General features: G+C 44.7%; 1 protein-coding gene across 1 annotated transcript in view; it reads right to left on the reverse strand.

The window, feature by feature from the left end:
- Positions 1–18,958, reverse strand: part of SLC4A9 (solute carrier family 4 member 9) — a gene marked incomplete at its 5' end in the record, with an annotated part of 52,249 nt that extends 33,291 nt beyond the window's left edge. Inside the window, 5 exons of the mRNA XM_081324774.1 lie at positions 510–667; positions 2,167–2,228; positions 3,625–3,774; positions 9,436–9,596; positions 18,651–18,958. Coding sequence (XP_081180900.1) covers positions 510–667; positions 2,167–2,228; positions 3,625–3,774; positions 9,436–9,596; positions 18,651–18,958 — 839 coding nt within the window. The remainder of the gene's footprint in view (positions 1–509; positions 668–2,166; positions 2,229–3,624; positions 3,775–9,435; positions 9,597–18,650) is intronic.
- Positions 18,959–21,916: the final 2,958 nt, after the last annotated feature.

Below are 21,916 nucleotides of genomic sequence, written 5' to 3' on the forward strand. Positions count from 1 at the left end.
CTTATATTATCAAAATCAAACCAAGTCCAATCCTTTGTACAAGGCAAGAATTCAAATTAAGCATTCCCCATAGTTTCTTTCTGAACATATCCAACCACTCGGAGAATGCAAGACAAGGAAGCAGAGGTGCATTGATCCAGAGTCATTTTATCTGGCTGATATATTAATTAATTTAGGCAACATCCAACTGCTACAACTGAATATTAAGTGTACTGAGTGAGCAGCTGCAGTCCTGTAGTCAGTGCTTTTTTTGTGAAAGAAAAAGGTGCTGTAACTCACACGTCATACAACCAAAAAAGGTACCGGAACTCCGTTCTGAGCGTTCTATGAGAAAAAAAGCCCTGCCTGTAGTTATATAATCAGAAGACAGCTGGCTCTGTTAATTTCCAAAGATAGCTTGATCTGAGGCGCTTGATGCTAATAGCATACAGTATTGGCCTGAAATGTGCTATTCCACTACCAGTCTTTAACAAAGATCATCTGATCTCTTTTCTATTCTCTCTGATTACCTGCTAGGAAAAGCAACTTCAGTCAAGCTTCCAAGAAGCACTGAGTTTCGCAGGCGCACAAAAGCAATGAAGGGCTTTTCCAGGAAAGAGATTTCTCCTACAAGAATGTTGGCCACTTCGGTTCCGGCTGGAATTTTCTTTTTAAACCGATTGTTTAGCTGCAGTGAAAGAGTAAGAAACCACAAAATCAGTAGGAGACTAATTTTCAAACTAATTATATGAAAGATGCTAGGAGAGATCCTGAGAAATACTGTCACCCCCCACTGCCATTAACACAGCCTGATAATCATTCGTCGCACTTCATTTATAACAGGACGCAGGAATGCATGCCATGGGAACAGCATGGGAAAACATTTCCCTCAGAGAGAATTTTTATAAAATGATATACTGTTAATATACAGGTACTCCTTCACTTAGGACTATTCATTTAACTACAGCTTGAAGCTATGACAGCCTTTGCAAATGTAACCTGCAGCCTGTTCTCGAATTTACAACTTATACTGTGCCATCCTCACAGTCATGTGGTCATAATTCAGTTGCTTGGCGACTGGCTTGCATTTACGATGGTTGCAATAACTTGCCTTCATGGGCTTGCCATTTATAATCTTCCCAGATGGCTTCCAAAAACAAAATCAGTTTTGGGAAGCTGGAACTGCCACTTGAACTGTGAGGTTTATATGGAATGTTTGAAGTATCCCCAATGTTACATTAACAGCACACGTGTCCTTTTCGTGATATGGCTTTCATGGTATGAAAATTATTTTCATGATATGGTTACCTGATTTCTGTGCGAGCCCCTGTTCAGTTGTTCCATTGTACCCATCCCTTCTTGTCTGGATTCTTCTCTTCTCCCAGATAAAGAATCTTACATGCCTGACATTAGAATGCCGATGCTACTCTTATAAAAATAAAATTATATGCTAGTCTGTGATCATAATAAAAATTGATAAAGTTATATTTTATAAAATAAAAGGGTGAGAGGTTTTTGTGGTTTCTTGAATGCCAGACAAAAGAAAGTATAATGCTTCAATTTTCTGAATGTGGTAGGCAGGCCTCAGACCAAATGGAACAGGTTGAGCAAACCGGGAGGAAATAGAAGTTTGGCAAGAGAGTTTGGAAGAGACAGAAGGATAGGAAGACCTCAAACTGATGGCTGCTACTCTGCTGATTGACAGCACAAGTCATCTTGAGAAACTAGAGACTGTTGTACTGGTGAATGATTCTGTCTTTATAGGACCTAAGGCAGATGTGCACAGATACAAAATAGTGCTGCAGAGTGCATGCTGCCTTCCAGGTGCTGATATCCAATACTTGGTAGAAAGTTAGTAAAATTATTCAAAGCCATCAGCTATTAATCTTTCCTAATCTGGGTAGGCAAAATAAAAGTGCAATGCATGTCTTTGTCAATTACAAGTTAAATATGAGACAGATTGTGTGAGTTGCTCAAAAAGAAAATGCTACCTTAAGTTCATTAATAGGACTACCGAGTTCTGGATCACAGGAAGTAATTTTTCCACTCTGCTTTGCTTAGACCACACTTGGACCACTATGTCTAATTTTGCTGTTTGGGTGTCCTATATAGGAATATCCTTCACTTGATAGCCCCACTTTTGTATCAACCCCCCCCCCAGCTTTTACATTTAACACTATTGCTTACCTGTTCCATTAATGGTACCTCTGAGACCTCACACTTTGCATCTGAATGTCTGTTAGTCCTATCTGCAACATTTAAAAAACACAAAACAAGAGATCAATAATGCTTCATACAGTATATAGTGTAGCTTAAATATTATGAGTTGCTTCCAATTTTAATTACCATGAATTATAACCTTCAAGTCTTTTTAATTTTTACTGAGTGGTGGCTCAGTGGGTTAGGACACTGAGCTTGTCGATCAGAAGGTCGGCAGTTTGGTGGATCAAATCCCGAGTGCCGTGTAGCAGAGTGAGCGCCTGTTACTCGTCCCAGCTTCTGCCAACCTAGCAGTTCGAAAGCACGTAAAAATGCAAGTAGAAAAATAGGGACCACTACGGTGGGAAGGTAACAGCGTTCCGTGCTAGTCATGCCGGCCACATGACCACGGAGACGTCCTCGGACAAGCGCTGGCTCTTCGGCTTTGAAACATAGATGAGCACCGGCCCCTAGAGTCGGAAACGACTAGCACGCATGTGCGGGGGAACCTTTACCTTTACCTTTTATAACTATTTTAACAACATACTGAACCCTTTGTACATGCCAATTGTTGCTGACTTCAACTTATACTGCTTTCTGCTTTACCACCTTCACATTCATCTGACTTCAGAATTTTTGCCTAACTTTGCAAAAGGTCCAGGTTGTACATTAGCATTGTAAGAATTGTTTATTGCTCTCTCTCTTCTGATTGGAGAGTCCTACCCATTCCATTCTGTCAATGCTCTAGGGACATCTCTGTAATGCATGCTTATTTCCTGCTGTTGTAATTACAGGGACAAGAAAGTGGGAAGGATACTCTTTAGCAGGCTTTTATTAATGAGAGAAGTAAATCCCATTTATGTAGGATAACAGGTTAGGCCTTAGAGAGGCAATTGGGTGCATAGTTTAAAAATGTGCTGATAAAAGCTGGAGCAAATGCTATACTGCCATCATTAACAGGCAAACATCAGCGTTAAGCTATGAAGTTTTTCCTGCTGCTTATGTCTGACACGAGACCGGGGTAGCTATATAGCAGACATGTCAAACACAAGGCCCGGGGGCCGGATCCGGCCCGCGAAGTGGTTTCATGTGGCCCGCGAAGCCATCCTGGAAACAGTGAAGGAACGGCCCCCACTGCCTTGGCCCTGGCCCAGAGACCCTCCTCCTGCCAGAGACCCTCAGATCTGTCCCACTCCTGCCCAGGCCCCCATAGGCACCCTTGATGCGAACGATGTAGAGTTGGCCACGCCCACCCAGTAGGCCATACGCACTCTAGCCACACCCACCCAGTAGGCCACGCCTACCCAGGCCATACCCACTGGGCCCCCTAAGGGCAACCGCAATGCTGATGTGGCCCTCAATGAAATTGAGTTTGACACCCCTGCTATATAGCATCTAAGCTTCATATTTGAATTGGCAATAAGAAAAAAAATGCTAGTTACCTACCAGCACAAAGGGACATGCCCATCTCAAACAGCATCTTCAGCTGAGATTTGGCTGCATGATGATGAGGTTTGAGGAGTAAGATATAGGTAAGTTTCTTCAAAGGTTCCGGCTTGAAGGCCTGTTTCTCTATCTGGACCTCAATCACTTTCTCTTGAACATAAAATAAAAACACATGTTGAAGCTACTAAATCACTTCCTTTTCTGCAATCCTATCTACCTTTTGAAATTTATTGAAGGGCATTTTGTACCAATAACTCTATATTAATTAGCAATGGTTTTAATAAAATAGAAATAAATCCATATACTGATTCAACTGGAGGTAAGGTAATCCAACAATCTCAATAACAGTATTGATTCCCTTACTAAATTATTTATTTATTTATTTAGTTGCATTTGTATACCGCCCTTTCCCTGAGGACTCAGGGCGGTTTACAGGGAATTAAAAATCAAAACATACAAAAGTTAAAACCAGTTAAAAAGTATTAAATTCACCCTGTACACTAAAAACCCCAATTAAGATTTTCTCCTCAGCCTGGGCTCGAGAGCTCAAAGAGCCAGGTCTTCAGGCCCCGGCGGAATGATCGGAGGTCGGGAGCAGTCCTCAGCTCCACCGGCAGCTGGTTCCAGAGGGCAGGCGCTCCCACTGAGAAGGCCCTATCCCTGGGTATCACCCGCCGGCAATCTCTCACCGGCGGAACCCTGAGCAGACCCTCCCTGTGGGAGCGCACTGGGCGAAGGGTGTTTGATGCCGGCAGCAGGTGTTCCCTCAAATAACCCGGACCCAGGCCATGTAGGGCTTTATAGGTAATAACCAGCACCTTGAATTTCACCCGGAGGGCAACCGGAAGCCAATGCAGCTCGTGGAGTAGAGGTGTTACATGGGAGTATCGGGAAACCCCCATTACAACTCGCGCGGCCGCATTCTGCACCAGTTGAAGCCTCCGAGTGGTCTTCAAGGGCAGCCCCATGTAGAGAGCGTTACAGTAGTCCAAACGGGAGGTCACAAGCGCATGAGTGACTGTGCGTAGGGCGTCTCGGTCCAGATAGGGACGCAACTGGCGCACCAGGCGAACCTGTGCAAAAGCCCCCCTGGTCACGGCTCCTATGTGATCTTCAAAATTGAGCCGTGAATCCAGGAGGACGCCCAAGTTGCGAGCCCTATCAACGGGGGGTAACACCTCACCCCCCATCGTTAGAGGTGGAATAACTTGGTTAACCCGAGACGCCGATATGCACAGCCACTCAGTCTTGGCGGGATTGAGACGAAGCCTGTTTCTCCCCATCCAGACCTGAACCCCCTCCAGGCACCGGGACATCACGGAGAGGGCATCACTGGGTTGGTTCGGGGTGGAAAGAAAAAGTTGGGTATCATCAGCGTACTGGTGATACCCCACCCCAAAACCACGAATGATCTCGCCCAGCGGCTTCATATAGATGTTGAACAGGAGAGGCGAGAGAACCGACCCCTGAGGGACTCCACAAATGAGAGACCTCGGGGCGGATCTCTGCCCTCCTGTCAACACCGACTGCGAGCGGCCCTGGAGGTAGGAGGAGAACCACCGTAGAACGGTGCCTCCCACTCCCAACCCCCTGAGACGCCGCAGCAGGATACCATGGTCGATGGTATCGAAAGCCGCTGAGAGATCTAATAGGACCAGGACAGAGGAGCAACCCCTGTCCCTAGCCCTCCAGAGATCATTCACCAGCGCGACCAATGCCGTCTCCGTGCTGTGTCCGGGCCTGAAGCCCGATTGGTACGGGTCCAGATAATCAGTTTCCTCCAGGAACAGAGGGAGCTGATGCGCCACCACACTCTCAACAACCTTCGCCAGAAAGCGAAGGTTGGAGACTGGACGATAGATGTTTAAAACAGCCGGGTCCAAAGCAGGCTTCTTGAGGAGGGGTCTCACCACCGCCTCCTTCAAGGCGGCAGGGAAGACACCCTCCTTCAAAGAAGCAGTTATTACTGCATGGAACCAGCCTCGTGTTCCCTCCCGAGCCGCATAAGCTAGCCAGGAGGGGCACGGATCCAACAAACAGGTGGTGGAGCTCAGTCTCCCCATGATCCTGTCCACATCATCAGGGGAAACAGGGTCGAACTCAGTCCAGATAACATGCTCAAGACCGCCTGATTCCTCCACATCAGACTCTGCCCAGTCAGAGTCCAAGCCGGTCCGGATCCGAGCGATTTTGTCCGTCAGATGATGACTGAACTCCTCGGCTCGTCCCTGCAAGGGATCCTCCCTCACCTCCTGGTTAAGGAGGGAGCGAGTCACCCTAAACAGGGCGGCCGGGCGATTATCTGCGGACGCGACAAGGGCGGCAAAGTAGTTAGACTTCGCCGTCCTTATCGCCGCAAGATAAGACCTTATAAAGGTTCTTAACTGCAATCGGTCGGATTCGGATCGGCTGGATCTCCAACCGCTCTCTAGACCTCGTCTCCGACGCTTCATCTCCCGGAGCTCCACAGAGAACCATGGAGCCCAGTGGGATCTGCGCCGAGTCAGAGGTCGCATGGGTACAACACAGTCGAGTGCCCTGGTGGCAGCCGTTTCCCAGGCCTCCACCGGAGCATCGACTGGGCTGTGGGTAAGGGTGATAGGTATCGGCCCAAGCGCCCTCTGGAACCGGTCCGGGTCCATTAGGCGCCTGGGGCGGAACCACCTGGTCGGTTCCGCCGCCCAGCGGCGGGGGATGGCATGACGGAAAACCAGCCTCAGGAGGTGATGATCTGACCATGACAGAGGGGTGATAGACGGAGAACCCCCTCCCAGATCATCCAACCACTGTCCAGACAGGAACACCAGGTCGAGAGTATGATCCCCCTCGTGAGTAGGGCCCTCAATAACCTGGGTCAGGCCCATGGCTGTCATGGAAGCCATGAACTCCCGAGCTAACTCCGACGACCCCCCCAGTGATGGCAGGTTGAAGTCACCCAGGACTATAAGCCTGGGGAACTCCACCGCCAACCCTGAGAGGGTGTCGAGCAGCTCAGGCAGGGCTGTTGCCACACAGCTGGGCGCCAGGTATGTGAGCAACAAGCCCAACTGAACCCGAGGACCACATCTCAAGAGGAGGGATTCACTCCCGGCCATCTGGACAATGGTGGCCTCCCGGGGACACAAAGTCTCCCGAATAACCACTGCCACCCCACCACCCCTGCCCTGAGCCCGTGGCTGGTGCAGCACCCGGAAACCTGGCGGGCATAACTCGGTGAGAGGCACCCCTCCCTCCGAACCCAACCAAGTTTCCGTGATGCACGCTAGATCCGCACATTCCTCCTCGATCAGATCACGGATGAGGGGAGCTTTGTTAACTACGGATCTAGCGTTAAAATAGACCAACCTGAGCTCAGGGGCCTGATCACCCTCATCCCCGGGTAAGAGGGTGCTAACCGGAGGGTCGGAGCGCGCCACCGCTCGGAGATAGCGGGGGCGCGATCCCAGATGTTGATATGGCCCTCCGCGCAAACACCTGCTGCCATTCCCTATCGCCGTGGGGATTTGAAGCCCCACCCCCACATTCCCAGAACCAGCAGCCACCTCCCCCGACCCCGTCCCGTCAGGACCTCTAACAGGACCAGACTGAGTGCCGGTTAAAGATTCCCTCCCTACCCCCCCCTCCCTCCCCCTCCCTAACCTCTTAAAATAACCGGCTAAAAATTTTATCAGGGGCCTCTTAAACCTGCAACCTTTAAGATTTAGTGTAATAGGAAAAATACACCCCAGTGAACACAGTAGGATAAGTCATGGATAGGATGGAGTGTATCTAACTTTCCTACACTGTTTGTTCTTCTGTTGACTCATTGCCTGATTTACAGGTGAAGCTCGAAAAATTAGAATGTCGTGCAAAAGTTCATTTATTTCAGTAATGCAACTTAAAAGGGGAAACTAATATATGAGATAGTCTCATTACATGCAAACCAAGATAGTTCAAGCCGTGATTTGTCATAATTGTGATGATTATGGCGTACAGCTCATGAAAACCCCAAATCTACAATCTCAGAAAATTAGAATATTACATGCAATCAATAAAACAAGGAGTGTACATAGAACAATATCGGACCTCTGAAAAGTATAAGCATGCATATGTACTCAGTACTTGGTTTGGGCCCCTTTTGCAGCAATTACTGCCTCAGTGCGGCGTGGCATGGAAGCTATCAGCCTGTGGCACTGCTGAGGTGTTATGGAAGACCAGGATGCTTCAATAGCGGCCTTCAGCTCTTCTGCACTGTTTGGTCTCATGTCTCTCATCTTTCTCTTGGCAATGCCCCATAGATTCTCTATGGGGTTCAGGTCAGGCGAGTTTGCTGGTCAATCAAGCACAGTAATCCCACGGTCATTGAACCAGGTTTTGGTGCTTTTGGCAGTGTGGGCAGGTGCCAAGTCCTGCTGGAAAATGAAGTCAGCATCCCCATAAAGCTCGTCTGCAGAAGGAAGCATGAAGTGCTCCAAAATCTCCTGGTAGATGGCTGCATTGACCCTGGACTTAATAAAGCACAGTGGACCAACACCAGCAGATGACATGGCTCCCCAAATCAACACAGACTGTGGAAACTTCACACTGGACTTCAAGCATCTTGCAGTGTGTGCCTCTCCATTCTTCCTCCAGACTCTGGGTCCTTGGTTTCCAAATGAGATGCAAAAGTTGCTCTCATCAGAAAAGAGGACTTTGGACCACTGAGCAACAGACCAGGTCTGTTTTTCTTTAGCCCAGGTAAGACGCTTCTGACGTTGTTTGTTGTTCAGGAGCGGCTTGACAAGAGGAATATGACATTTGAAGCCCATGTCCAGGATCCGTCTGTGTGTGGTGGTTCTTGATGCACTGACTCCAGCCTCAGTCCACTCCTTGTGAAAGTCCCCAACACTTCTGAATAGCCTTTTCCTGACAATCCTCTCCAGGCTGCGGTCATCCCTGCTGCTTGTGCACCTTTTTCTTCCACACTTTTCCCTTCCACATAACTTTCTATTAATGTGCTTTGATACAGCACTTTGGGAACATCCAACTTCTTTTGCAATTACCTTTTGAGGCTTTCCCTCCTTATGGAGGGTGTCAATGATGGTTTTCTGCACAACTGTCAGGTCAGCAGTCTTCCCCATGATTGTGATTCCTACTGAACCAGACTGAGAGACCATTTAAAGGCTCAGGAACCCTTTGCAGGTGTTATGGCTTAATTAGCTGATTAGAGTGGGACACTTTGAGCCTAGAATATTGCACCTTTTCACAATATTCTAATTTACTGAGATTGTGGATTTGGGGTTTTCATGAGCTGTAAGCCATAATCATCACAATTATGACAAATCACGGCTTGAACTATCTTGCTTTGCATGTAATGAGTCTATCTCATATATTAGTTTCCCCTTTTAAGTTGCATTACTGAAATAAATGAACTTTTCCACGATATTCTAATTTTTTGAGTTTCACCTGTACATTGAGAGAAACCCTTGCAAGCAGTAAAGCTCTATCATAAAGAGCTGGGAAGAGACCCTACTGAGATCCTCTCTCTCCTATTCAAATTTCACATAACTAATCAGAATAAATGACAGCATTCAGTTATGGTTCATTGCATATAAACCTATCTGAAATTAAGGAAAACATTTGGATTCTTTACTTCAGCAGAAGTTCATCAGTGCGGAAGCCCAGAAATAAACCATGTTAAATCAGTATAAACCATGCAATGCCAAAGCTAAAACTGAGCCAAACGCTAATTAAGAAAGTAGTGTTTTCACTGAAGGAGTTGCTTTTGTTCAAGAATAGAAGATGTCTCACGAAGGAGATATATATATATATATATATATATATTTTACATACCAACTATTAGTTTAAAACTATGAGCTTCCAAGTCTAAAAGAACAGCTCCTTTTCTTATACAGGTCCTAAGTTCAAACAAACTATGAAGGGGCAGAGTTGTGACATGAGGTTTACTCCAACGTTCTCCTCCATCTTCTACTTTTTCTTCAAATTTTATCCACCTGCAATAAAATAGCTTAATTAAAGAAGTAATTAAATCCCTTGTTCACAGGACAATTTACATTTCCATTTACGATTCATCAAATCACTAAGAAGTGATGGCACACAAGATCATGGATCATCAGAGCTTTACTTTTCAAATAAACATGCTACATATCATTTCCCCCTCTCTCAAGCTTAAGGAAGAGTAAGATTCTAAACTCAGCATGGGCATTTCTAGGCTCCCTTCTTGTAATTACCAAAACACTTTCGGTTCCAAAGCGATCTGTCAGGAGATTGCTAGTACAATTTTTTTCAGACTGTCCTCCCCACAAATAGGCCTCAGGAATCTATTTTACCATTCATAAATCAGTGAAGAGTCAGGGTGGCAAAGATCTGCCCATTCCAAAGACGTGAGCAATAATAATAAGGTCCATCCTGCCCTGGGAGGGATGTGTTCTGGCTCTGGGAAGGATATTATCACCGAGAGTGGGATAGGATCAATAGCCCGTCTAACGTGGCTGAGTGCAAAATCTCTCGACTGACATCAAGTCTGAACCTTTGTCACAGAGCTCAGCTGAGATCACCAGCAGGCAGTTGATCTTCACTGAAACACACCAGTGGGCCATGCTGGTTTCTAAAAATAATGGCTGAGGGGCTGAACTGCCAATGCTTGGCTGAGGGAAGGGGCGTCTTGGAGTGCCTGGCTATAGACTTCGCAGATCAGTTGAAGCTCCTCAAGGGCTACTTGCTATTATGCAATTTATGTGAACCCAGACAATTTGCACCAAAGGCATAAAAAAACAAGCCAAGGCTTATTCTCACCAAAACCACTGAAATGTTTTCCAGTCAAAAACCTTCACATGCATTTACCATAGTGCTGTGCAGTTCTAGTTGTGTCCCACCAGTCGCATGCTTCTCTACCTGTGCTATTGTTACTCTGGAGTCAAAATGGCCATTAATGTTTTGTTCACAACCTTATCTAAAAGGAAAAGGAAATATTTAATACTAAAAAGAAAGTTGGGTGTATTGCAGCACAACAAAGCTGATGAAGGATCTTCACATCTTGAATGAGTTTTTCACCTGGGTGAATCTATTGTATACAACATTAAAAAAAATGCTAATAGAATACCATTTCTTTGTCTACTGTGATGACTTTCACATTAGAAATCCAGCTATAGAAAAGATGGAGAAAATGATTTCACAGTACAGATAGTCCTCGACTTACAACAGTTCATTTAGTGACCATTCAAAGTTACAACGGCACTGAAAAATGTGACTTATGAGTCATAAATATGAGTCAGTTGTGACCATTTTTCATACTTACGATCTTTGCAGCATCCCCATAATCACATGACCAAAATTCTTGCACTTGGCAGCTAACTCATATTTATGACAGTGGCAGTGTCCCAGGATCATGTGATCACCTTTTGTGATCTTCTGACAAGCAAAGTCAATGGAGAAGCCAGATTCGCTTAATAATCAGGTTACTAATGTTATGTACTGGGCTCTTGTGATACACCACGTGGGTTGCTGGAGCAACTAATGGCTCTCCAGCAACCCAGACTAACTGTCTCCTGTCCTGCAATTGGCTAGCCCCAGACAGCAATGGTTGGTTCAAACCTATTGGCTGCTGCCTAGGGGCTAAACTATATATTGCGGCTGGTTGCAGCCCTTGCTTCAGTACAGTTCCAGCAAGAAATAAAAGTATGAGTTATCCTGTACTCAGCCTCACGTCATCATTCTTGCACCTAAGAACCCACTATTTAACAGTGGCAACGAGGATGGGATCCTGCTTCGCTGATTAAGAGCTGAAGTACACGAGGGGAAGGCAGCACACGCCAGAGGGAAGAGGCATTTCCCCCCCCCCTCAAGGCTGGCTATCAAGCTACACTAGTGGCCTCGTGCTCAGTGGACGCATTCCCTGACCCTTGAAGCAGGATCTGAAGATCGCAGGAAACAGAGAGAAGAATGCCAAAGGTCAGCAAATTAAGAGAATTAGACGTGAAACACTCGGAGGAATGGCCATCTTATCTTTTGCAAGTAGAAAACTATCTCAGAGCCAATCAGATCATGGAAGAAGAACTGAAGGCCGCAACGCTGCTTTGCGTGTGCGGCCCAGCAACCTTTGATTTGGCCGAGAATCTTTTCGCGCCAACACCAATTGAAGCGGTCTCCTATGCAGATCTAAAAAAGAAGCTAACCGGGCACTTCCAGCCCAAGATGTCTGAGATAGCTTGGCGATTCAAATTCGACCAGAGTGCAGCTACCCGGGGAAACAGCTTCAGAGTTCATTGCAGGCCTAAGACAAGCCGCACACCTATGCAAGTTCTCAAATTTAGAAGAATGACTAAGAGACCGGCTCTTCTGTGGCCTACAGGACAGAACGCTTCAGCAGAGACTATTTGCTAGACCCAATTTAACGTTTTCTGAAGCACAGGATGAGGTGATGGCCGACAAAGCCGCCAGGGGCGCAGTGCAGACAGTTCAGCCCATCAAACCTTCAAAAGTCGAAGAATCGGTCCATCTTGAGGTCGCCAAATGCACTGGAGAATCGTCAGAGGAAGAAGAACCTGAAATCAACTGACTCCAAAAGCAACCCAACGTGCAACACCGCAACAGCCACCAGCGAGAGGACGGTTACAAAGCAGTTCTCTTACCGAGATGTAAGGGGTGCGGCGGCAACCATCTTTGTGCCAATTGCAGATTTTGTTCAGACACGTGTAGAGCTTGAGGAAGAACAGGCCACATTGCGGTGGTTTGCAGAGCCCAGCAGAGAGACCAGCCACCCAAACACCAGTCGGAAGAACTGACTAGGAGAGGTACTGGGGCCCAGTGTCCAGTTAGTGTGGGATTCTTCAGAAGCCGTAGAAGCATATGCCACACCGGGGCTCAATGCCCTCTCAAACCCCAACTTAAGCTCTTGGTAGAGCTACAAGGAGTTCCATGTAAGATGGAATTGGACTCCAGCTCTGCAGTCTCAATCATTTCACAAGACACATTTAACTTTGTGTGTAGGTGCAGTAACAATTGGGCCAAACTAAGACCCTCAGATATCATTTTAACGGATTTTCAAAATGTTCACATTAAAGTTAAGGGAGAAGCCACTTTATTGGTAAAATTTAAAGGGGTTTTGGGGCACCTGGATGTAATAGTAGTAGGGGGCCACAGAACGAGTCTCATTGGACTTGATTGGTTTGTTGCCTTAGGTATTCAGATTACTGGCATAAACCATACACAAACTGCAGACCTCATGTCAGTGTGCGAAGAATACGCAGATGTTTTTGATTCAACCCTAGGGACATACACAGGCCCGCCTATCTCTTTTAAGTTAGATCCCAACGTTGTCCCAATCAGGGTTAAACCTCGCAGGGTCCCCATTGCTTTAAAACATAAAATTGATTCTGAAATTGATAAGCTTGTAGAACAGGGCGTGTTACAGCCTGTTGATGGGGGGGGGGAGTGGGAAACTCCTATTGTCACCCCACTTAAAGCCAATGGGGAAATTTGCATTTGTGCTGACTATAAATGCACATTAAATAAGGACCTCAAGCAACACACTTATCCGGTCCCAGTGGTCAATCATATTTTAGCTTCCTTGCAAGGGGGGACTATTTTTGCTAAACTTGATTTAGCACAGGCCTATCAGCAATTGCCGGTTGACGAGGCCACAGCCGCGGCTCAAATGATCATGAATCACAGAGGGGCATTCAAGGTTAAATGCTTACAGTTTGGAGTCAGAGTTGCACCGGGTATTTTCCAAGGGATTATGGAACATACACTTAAGGGTATTCAGGGCATCTGCTCTTATTTTGATGATGTTCTTATTGCAGGGGAATCCCCTGAAGTATTGGCCAGTAGGCTCAGGGCTGTTTTGCAGAGGCTTCGCGAAGCAGGCCTCAAATTAAAAAAGAACAAGTGTAGTATTGGGATTTCATCAACAGAATTCTTGGGTTTCCTCATTGATGCTAACGGCATTCACTCCGCAGATTCTAAAGTGAAGGCCATTAAAATGGCTCCTAGGTCCAAATCAAAAGGAGAGCTTCAAGCATTTTTGGGTCTCCTAAACTTTTATCACACATTCCTACCTCATAAGGCAGCAATAGCAGAGCCCCTCCACAGGCTACTAGACAAAAAAGCTCCTTGGAAATGGACTAACTTACACGAAAAAAGTTTCCAGGACTTGAAAGCAATACTGTCAGAAAAGTCCACTGTAACTCATTGCATAGTGTCTAAACCTGTATGTCTTGCATGTGATGCATCTCCCTATGGGGTGGGGGCAGTTTTAAGCGACATAGAAAAAAATGGGAAACAGGTTCCTATAGCATTTTACTCAAGGACCTTGTCCTCTGCTGAGCACAACTATGCCCAAATTGACAAAGAGGCTCTGGCAATAGTTGCTGGAATTAAAAAAAATCATGATTATTTATATGGCAGGGATTTCACTGTCTACACTGACCACAAACCTCTGTTGGGACTGTTCACAACAGACAAACAAACCCTCCACATACTATCTCCAAGAAAGTTGAGATGGTCTATTTTCCTGTCTGCATACAATTTTAAATTAATTCACAAACCGGGAAAGGAAATGGGCCATGCTGATGGCCTCAGCAGACTACCACTGCCACTAATGGATCTAGATCCAGCTCCTGCTGCTAGAATACTGTCTATACAGGACAAACCTGAGTTTCCCCTCCATGCAGGGGACATTGCTGCTGAAACTGCCACAGATAAAATACTTAGTAGAGTGTTGTCATGGGTATACAAGGGCTGGTTGGAAAAAAGTCCAGGCTCTGAATTTCAAAGCTATTTTGTCAGGAGGCATGAGTTGTCTGCACATAAAGGGTGCATTTTATGGGGGAACAGAGTCATAATTCCCACTTCCCTAAGAGACAGGGTTTTACACTCATTACATGAAGGCCATCCAGGTATTGTCAGAATGAAAGCTTTAGCTAGAAGCTACCTTTAGTGGCCTGGCCTTGATAAGGCCATTGAGGGTCAAGTCCATGGTTATTATACATGCCAGCAATCTAGGCCTGAAATGCCACAGGCCCCAGTTCACAGGTGGGAGGAAATGCACACTCCCTGGTTAGGATTCACATAGACTATGCTGGGCCTTCTCAGGGGCACATCTTCCTGATAGTAGTGGATAGCCACCCAAAATGGCTGGAAGTAATTCCAGTTCCTAACGTGACTACCGCTAGGACCATCCAGGTGCTGAGAAAACTCTTTGCAACACATGGGTTGCCTGATGTCTTAGTTTCTGACAATGGGGCCCAATTCACTGCTGCTGAATTTCAGGCTTTCCTTAGAGCTAATCTCATCAGACATGCAACGTCTGCACCTTTTCATCCATCTTCTAAAGGTCAAGCCGAACGCATGGTGAGGACAACGAAGGAGGCACTCAAGCGGATTGTCACAGGTGACTGGCATCACAGATTGGCAGATTTCTTACTCTGCCAGCATTCTATGCCCTGCACAGCCACAGGTAAAAGTCCTGCAGAACTACGTTGGGGGAGGCGTTTGAATACTAAACTGGACAGGTTACATCCAGACAGAGTGGCAGCAGAAGCCTCTTGACCAAAACCCCCAAGGGGGCTGCACATGGGTGATTGGGTTTGGGCCAGGAACTATGGTCAGGGGAATTTGTGGGTTCCTGCTCAAGGCATCTGGACCCCTATCTTATGAAGTGGGATTGGAGGGAGGGCGAGTTGTCAGAAGACACATTGATCAGCTCAGGAAAACATTTCCAGAATGGCCACTAAGCGAGGACTGCATCATATGTCCCTCCCAAGGTCCTCAAACTTGCGGCCAAGCTAGCCCTCACATGGACTACCAGGACTTTTTCTTCTCAGTAGAGATGGAACCAGAGGGAGAACTGGGGAGCTCGGGAGTGCAACATGGACCCCCTGATGAAGCGAGCCAACCGAACTTCAGCAACCACTGTGCCTACTCTGCCAAACAGACTGACTCTGGGGTGGGCCAACCTGGTGAGGCCAGCCAGAGTGTTTCGAATCCCCTTGATTCAGGAGCACAAAGGGACACAAATCTACCCAGCCCACTGGGTAAGCTGGTAGACTACAAAGTGATGGGAACTCCGAGACGTTCCTCTAGGGCACACAAGCCTCCTTCGTACCTTACAGATTACATTGTAAAATAAAGAGATATATATTGTTGTAAAACCTGTTGCCACTAAACTACAGAAACTAGTGCTTTGTGTAACTGCCTATTACTGCAAATGGAAGCCTGATCATTTAGACATTGTTTAATCTCATTGTATTCCACAGTGATTTTATTTATTTTTATTATTATCACTTTATTGTGTATGTGTTGATTAATAAGTCTTGACAACTGTCAAGACTAATTGTTGTTGTCATAGTCCGATCTAAGAGGGGAGGGGTGTTATGTACTGGGCTCTTGTGATACACCACGTGGGTTGCTGGAGCAGCTAACGACTCTCCAGCAACCCAGACTAACTGTCTCTTGTCCTGCAATTGGCTAGCCCCAGGTGGCAATGGTTGGTTCAAACCTACTGGCTGCCACTTAGGGGCTAGACTATATATTGCAGCTGGTTGCAGCCCTTGCTTCAGTACAGTTCCAGCAAGAAATAAAAGTATGAGTTATCCTGTACTCAGCCTCGCATAGTCATTCCTGCACCTAAGAACTCACTATTTAACAACTAACTTATGAACTGCAGTGATCCAGTTAACAACTGTGGCAAGAAAGGTTGTAAAACGTAGCAAACAGCATTTAACAAATGTTTCACTTAACAACAGAAATTTTGGGCTTAATTTTGGTTGTAGGTCAAGGACTACCTGTACACAGAACACAAGTAAAGGAGGAAAACATATTACAATAACATAGCTTTAGAATAAAGCCCTAAAAGTTGTTGGCATTTGTATGTATGCATTGGAATTCCAAAAATTGACACCATTCCCTGCAATTCCCCTTTTTTCCATTGCTTTAGTGTCTCACTTCATTTGAATTTGCTTCATGTGAGATTTGGGGGGAATCTAAGTTTAGGGTAAAGTGAGGGAATCCTCATAGCTACTACTGTGATTTGTGGATATTCCCTAACTGCTAGTAGTGTTTCATAGGAAAACAAACAATTAGAGCAGCAGAAAGTATGTTTACATATCATGACATAAAAATCACAATTTACAGGTTAACACTTATTTCTTCAGTCTGGAAATCTTAAATTGTTAACAAGAGAAAGATAAACTCTCATCTCACAATGGTCTAGTTTACTTCAACCCGTTTCAGTGTTTCCAAGTAGGTGATGTAGCATGAAAAGAACTGCAAAAACTAAGGAAGACTTGATAAAATTTGAAAATCTTATAATGTGCAATTTTGAAAAGTTATTGGTTTTGATTTATTAAACCATTAATGAAATATGATTCATCACAAGAAGAGATCAAAGATTGCATGATTGTAATTGTATGTAAAAATTGAATATAGTAACAGAAATGAAACAATGGGAATTTTATTAAAAGGGCAAAAAACAACCCAACCCACCCCTCTCCAAATAATACACATAGCATAAATTGGTACAATATATTCTATTACTGGTGCATTACTAAAATGAATTTGGTTGGAACTTTTTTATATATATTTGGTGGCAAAGGTGGCAAAACGCAACAATTTGGGAAAATAATTCCTATTAGAATGAAACAAAATTTGAAAGCTGAATTCCGTTTGCATTTTGTAATGTTCCGATTACATTTTATTAAACCAGGCATTCCTTCAAATTATACAGAATTACTTCTATAAATGTTAACCACAGCAATGGTTTTTATACGCTACTTATTAATGTCTTCAGCAGAGTTTAAGGCATATCACTGTCCGTGCTCCTCTGTTTATAAAGGCTTCGTGTGGTCCAGAAGAACATGGACACTGACATCCCTTAAACTCTGCTGAAAATGTTACTTAGTCTGGTAATGAAATATTTGGAAACCTACCCTCAAGCTTGGAGAATGAACCTTTCCCCTCAGTTAATGATATGTTGAAAACCATATTAACACCAAAATTTTAGATACATTTATACTTATCGGCTAATTGTGTTCTACTTTTAAATATTTTATAGGCGTTTCATCTTTCACGGTTTATATTCTTTTTAAAGGTGGTTTTAAAAAACGCTTAAGGGGAAGGATGGTTAAGAGGGGGATGGTTCATCTCAGGTTAGTTACACACCTCAATACAGACCTTGTTAAGATCGGTTTGACACTGCAAGTTCCAAAAGGTGACAGATCCTGACTGAACTGACTTCCTCAGGTTCAGAAGCTAGATAAGTTCAGACCTTGAGAAGTTGATAAAAACTTCCAGGAGGAAAGCAGTGGCAGGTCAGTTCCATAATCCTACCTCTTACTGGCCGCTTCACTGCTCTAAGGGGATATGTAGTGTTTTCCACCCATACCTTAGCTAGCAGATATCTAGCTTGACCTGTAATAGGGTTCCCCCTTGCCTATCCCTATCACGCCAGTATTGCCTATGCCAGGGGGTTAGGGTTAGTGCACTCCAAGACAATGGGAGAGGCTGCCTTTGCAAAGACCTGCAATAAGGAGGAAATTATTACTTCAATCCGATATGCTTGAGGATGACTTCAAGGTGTTCCATTCATCGTTGGGATGAAATGAAATCAACTTATTGGCACATGGCAGAGGAGAGCTGCTGCCAGAGCACCTTTGCCCCATATTGAAGTGCAAGTGAGGAAAGGTCTTCTGTTCACATCTATGCATGCAAAGAGGGGGTGGGGGAAGCAAGGAAAAATGGAGGGAGGCAGCATAACTTTCCACCAGTGAAGGAGATAGGTAATTGTAGGTTCTGGACTAAATGGCCTTACTGGTGACCCTTTTGTGTGTGACTTTAAAGTGCAGTGAGTTAACTCAGTTCCTTAGGAATGGGCTTCTACTGTTCAGCTTCAGAGCCTTGTTCTGACAGTCCCGCTCGTTTTTAGCACCATTTCATTCTTGCTAGCTAAGGGCAACTAGGCAAGTGTCCTAGACTTAGACCCCAGTAAAAGAGGGGCTCCTGCATGTAAAGGATGGGTTTTATCCCTACTTTTGCCTCTGGGGACTCACCTGGCAGTTTGCCTCCATTCCTGTCTTTCAGCTGTAGTGAAAAGTTCGGAGAGCTGTATAAATAGTGTGGGGCAGCTTGATTCTTCATTCTCCTCCTGTTTCAGGATCAGGCTAACCCTCTCAGCTGCTGAAGATGTGCTAGAGCTGAAGATACTTCTGCGAACGGCTTGGCAGATGACCACAGAATTTATGTTGGAGGGTGCCCGGTCTGCACTGCTGCAGTTGCTCTTCCTGTCAGACAGAGAAATCAAATCTCCTGTCATTTCCGTGAGACAGTCCCCAGTTGCATCCACTCTCGTTTCAGACATTCTGAGATTAGGGCAGACGGCTCTTCCTTCAGCACGCTTTTTCTGGGCCTCCCACTCCTCTCTTTGGCAAGCCCTTTGGCCCCAGTAGAGCAGAAGTTGAACTGAGCCAATAGGTCATCCTGCCTTTATAAGGGACTGGAGTTTGTTTAGACCAGACCCGCAAAAATAAATCGCAGCACCACCCCAAACAATATTGCAAGGGAGAGAAGTTCAGCCCTGAAGAGACTAGTCTGAACTCACTTAGACAGCTCCATTCTGCCCATTTGATCGGAGCCTGCTTACCTCACATAGAGGAGGCTCAGGCTTGTTTACAACAGTGCACTATTTGAAGCATTGCACGGGGCAAGCTATCCTGGGAAGCGGAGAAATTTGAGACAAGAAAAGTGTTAAGGTGGGCGTAGGAGAAAAGAGTAGAAACCTGACACATCTGATCCTGTAATACAGAGAAAGCTGAAAGGTTTCCAAAAAGGAGAGAAATTGAGGCTCTTTGAATAACAGTGAATTGCCCAGTGAGGAGGAGATGTAGGCAACTGCTTGGGAATGTTTAGCTGGCCTTAACTGTGTACATTTCTGGATGGCTGAACTAAAACCAAACACAGATCCATCTCCTCTAAATCCATGTAATAAGGGCAACTGAGGCTCCCTGCTCAAATCATGACCATGGAATTTAAGTAAATAAGCAATAAAATAGCTGTCCCATTAACACTGTTCATAGAGATCAGGATGATTCGTGCTATTTACAGGATTGTAGGAATTCTCCTAGGGGCAACTGTTTTGGTCATTCAGGTCAACCCTGGCTCCTAAGGACTGCCAGGAACAAACCCATGTTTTCTTGGCTCAACAGTATCTATTTTCTGGAGCAGAGCATGTATATCTGGTCCAAAGTCATCCAGCTGGCTTTTGTGCCTAAGACAGGACTACAACTAAAAATTTACCCGCTTCTAATCCAGCGTCTTTTATCACAACACCCAACAACTCTAGTTGTTACCAAACTTGCAAGAAGAGAAAACATACGTCTTCTGGCATCTGAGAATTATTCATTTAGCAGCTAGGGTAGGATCAAATTAGACTCAACTCATGTTGAATTACTCATTGCATTTGTTTGTTTGTATTTTATATTTTGTAACCTCTCTCCCTCCTTTTTAAGTTAATAAAAAGGGGAAGAATTATTTTAAGTTTTTCCTCTGTGCTATTGTTCTAATGAAGTAACCGACATTAGGCTGAAGTTTGTACTATGTAAGAAATCTCATCCTTCCCCATTTCTGAGTATTGCAGAGGATGGAGAGGATGAATGTTCTGGATTAAGCATGGGGAAGTTTGGAACCTGTGAAATGTTCTTGAAAATTACTATTTGGAGAATCATGATAGAGGACTGCTATATCAAACTCACCCCATCCCCACATCATACAAACAATCTTGACTGTTGCTTTCTTCACAAAACATGGGTACAAACAGTTTAGCTGTCATGTTTAATAGCTCCATATTGAAGAATTTTGCCCAAATATGCTTATATGAGGAAAAGCACCTTTGAAGTTATTCATGCTGTAAAAGGTAAAGGTAAAGGTTCCCCCGCACATGCGTGCTAGTCGTTTCCAACTCTAGGGGCCGGTGCTCATCTCCGTTTCAAAGCCGAAGAGCCAGCACTTGTCCGAGGACGTCTCCGTGGTCGTGTGGCCGGCATGACTAGACGCCAAAGGCGCACGGAACGCTGTTACCTTCCCACCGTAGTGGTCCCTATTTTTCTACTTGCCTTTTTACGTGCTTTCGAACTGCTAGGTTGGCAGAAGCTGGGACAAGTAACAGGCGCTCACTCTGCTACGCGGCACTCGGGATTCGACCTGCCAAACTGCCGACCTTCTGATCGACAAGCTCAGTGTCCTAACCCACTGAGCCACCGCATGCTGTATATGATATCAAAGAATGTTAAGATTCCATTAACAATATTTACTTGAAAATCATGCTTATATGAGTACAAAAAATATAAAATGTAGAAAACACAAAACTGCAGTTGCACTGTGAAAAAATATGCCTATAAAAATCTGCATTTTTTTTTCTTCTTAGTGTTTGTTTTTTTTTGCAAATGGAGGACTGGGTTCTTTTTTAATAAACCAAGTGTTGATCCATTGGTTGGGATAGGAATTAACCAACCTGCTTATCACCTGAGTTTGTCATTGTGGGCTGAGAGAGAGAGAGTAAATGTTTACTTTATTCTATTTTATTCTTCGTATCAGTTTTTATCTTTTTTTAACACACACACACACACACACACACACACACACACACACACATTCACACATACACATACAAATAACTACTCCTACCTTTTCAGTTTATAATCAATCTTGGAAAGTAGAAAAATAATAATGATGAAATTACCTCATTAAAGGGTTGAGTGGCAATATTACGAGTAGAAATAAGTTTATGACCACCATTCTTGCAACTGAAGCAATAGCTCCCAGTCAAAGCAAAAGGGAAAAATACCATCCTATTATTAACACGTGTTTGCTGAAATATGCTATTGAAGAGAATATATAGCAATTTCAACACCTTTGTCCTGTAAGTTCAGAAGGAAACAAAAGTATATTAAGCTCTTGATGATGACTTTTATCTGAGTTGAAACATGCAAAGTGATTACTTCTGTTAAAGCATAGACTTAGACTAATGAGGAGTTTTGGATAATGGTAAACATCCTAATAAAAATCACAGCAGCCTTGGCAGATGCACAGGCAAGGACCAAACTGGAAACCTCCTGCCAGTTGCGCTCATAAAATTGAATTCGGTAGAGGAAATGCAAAGAAATTAACGGTAACTTAATCCTTGTAGGACCAGGGCTTTTTTTCTGATAGAATGCTCAGAACGGAGTTCCGGCACCTTTTTTGGATGGAACCTTGTAGGGTAGGCAAGGCGGGTTGTATGACATGTGTGAGTTCCGGCACCTTTTTCTTTTACAAAAAAAGC

This window comes from Vipera berus (assembly GCF_964194415.1).
Source record: "Vipera berus genome assembly, chromosome: 3".
Lineage (NCBI taxonomy): Eukaryota > Metazoa > Chordata > Lepidosauria > Squamata > Viperidae > Vipera > Vipera berus.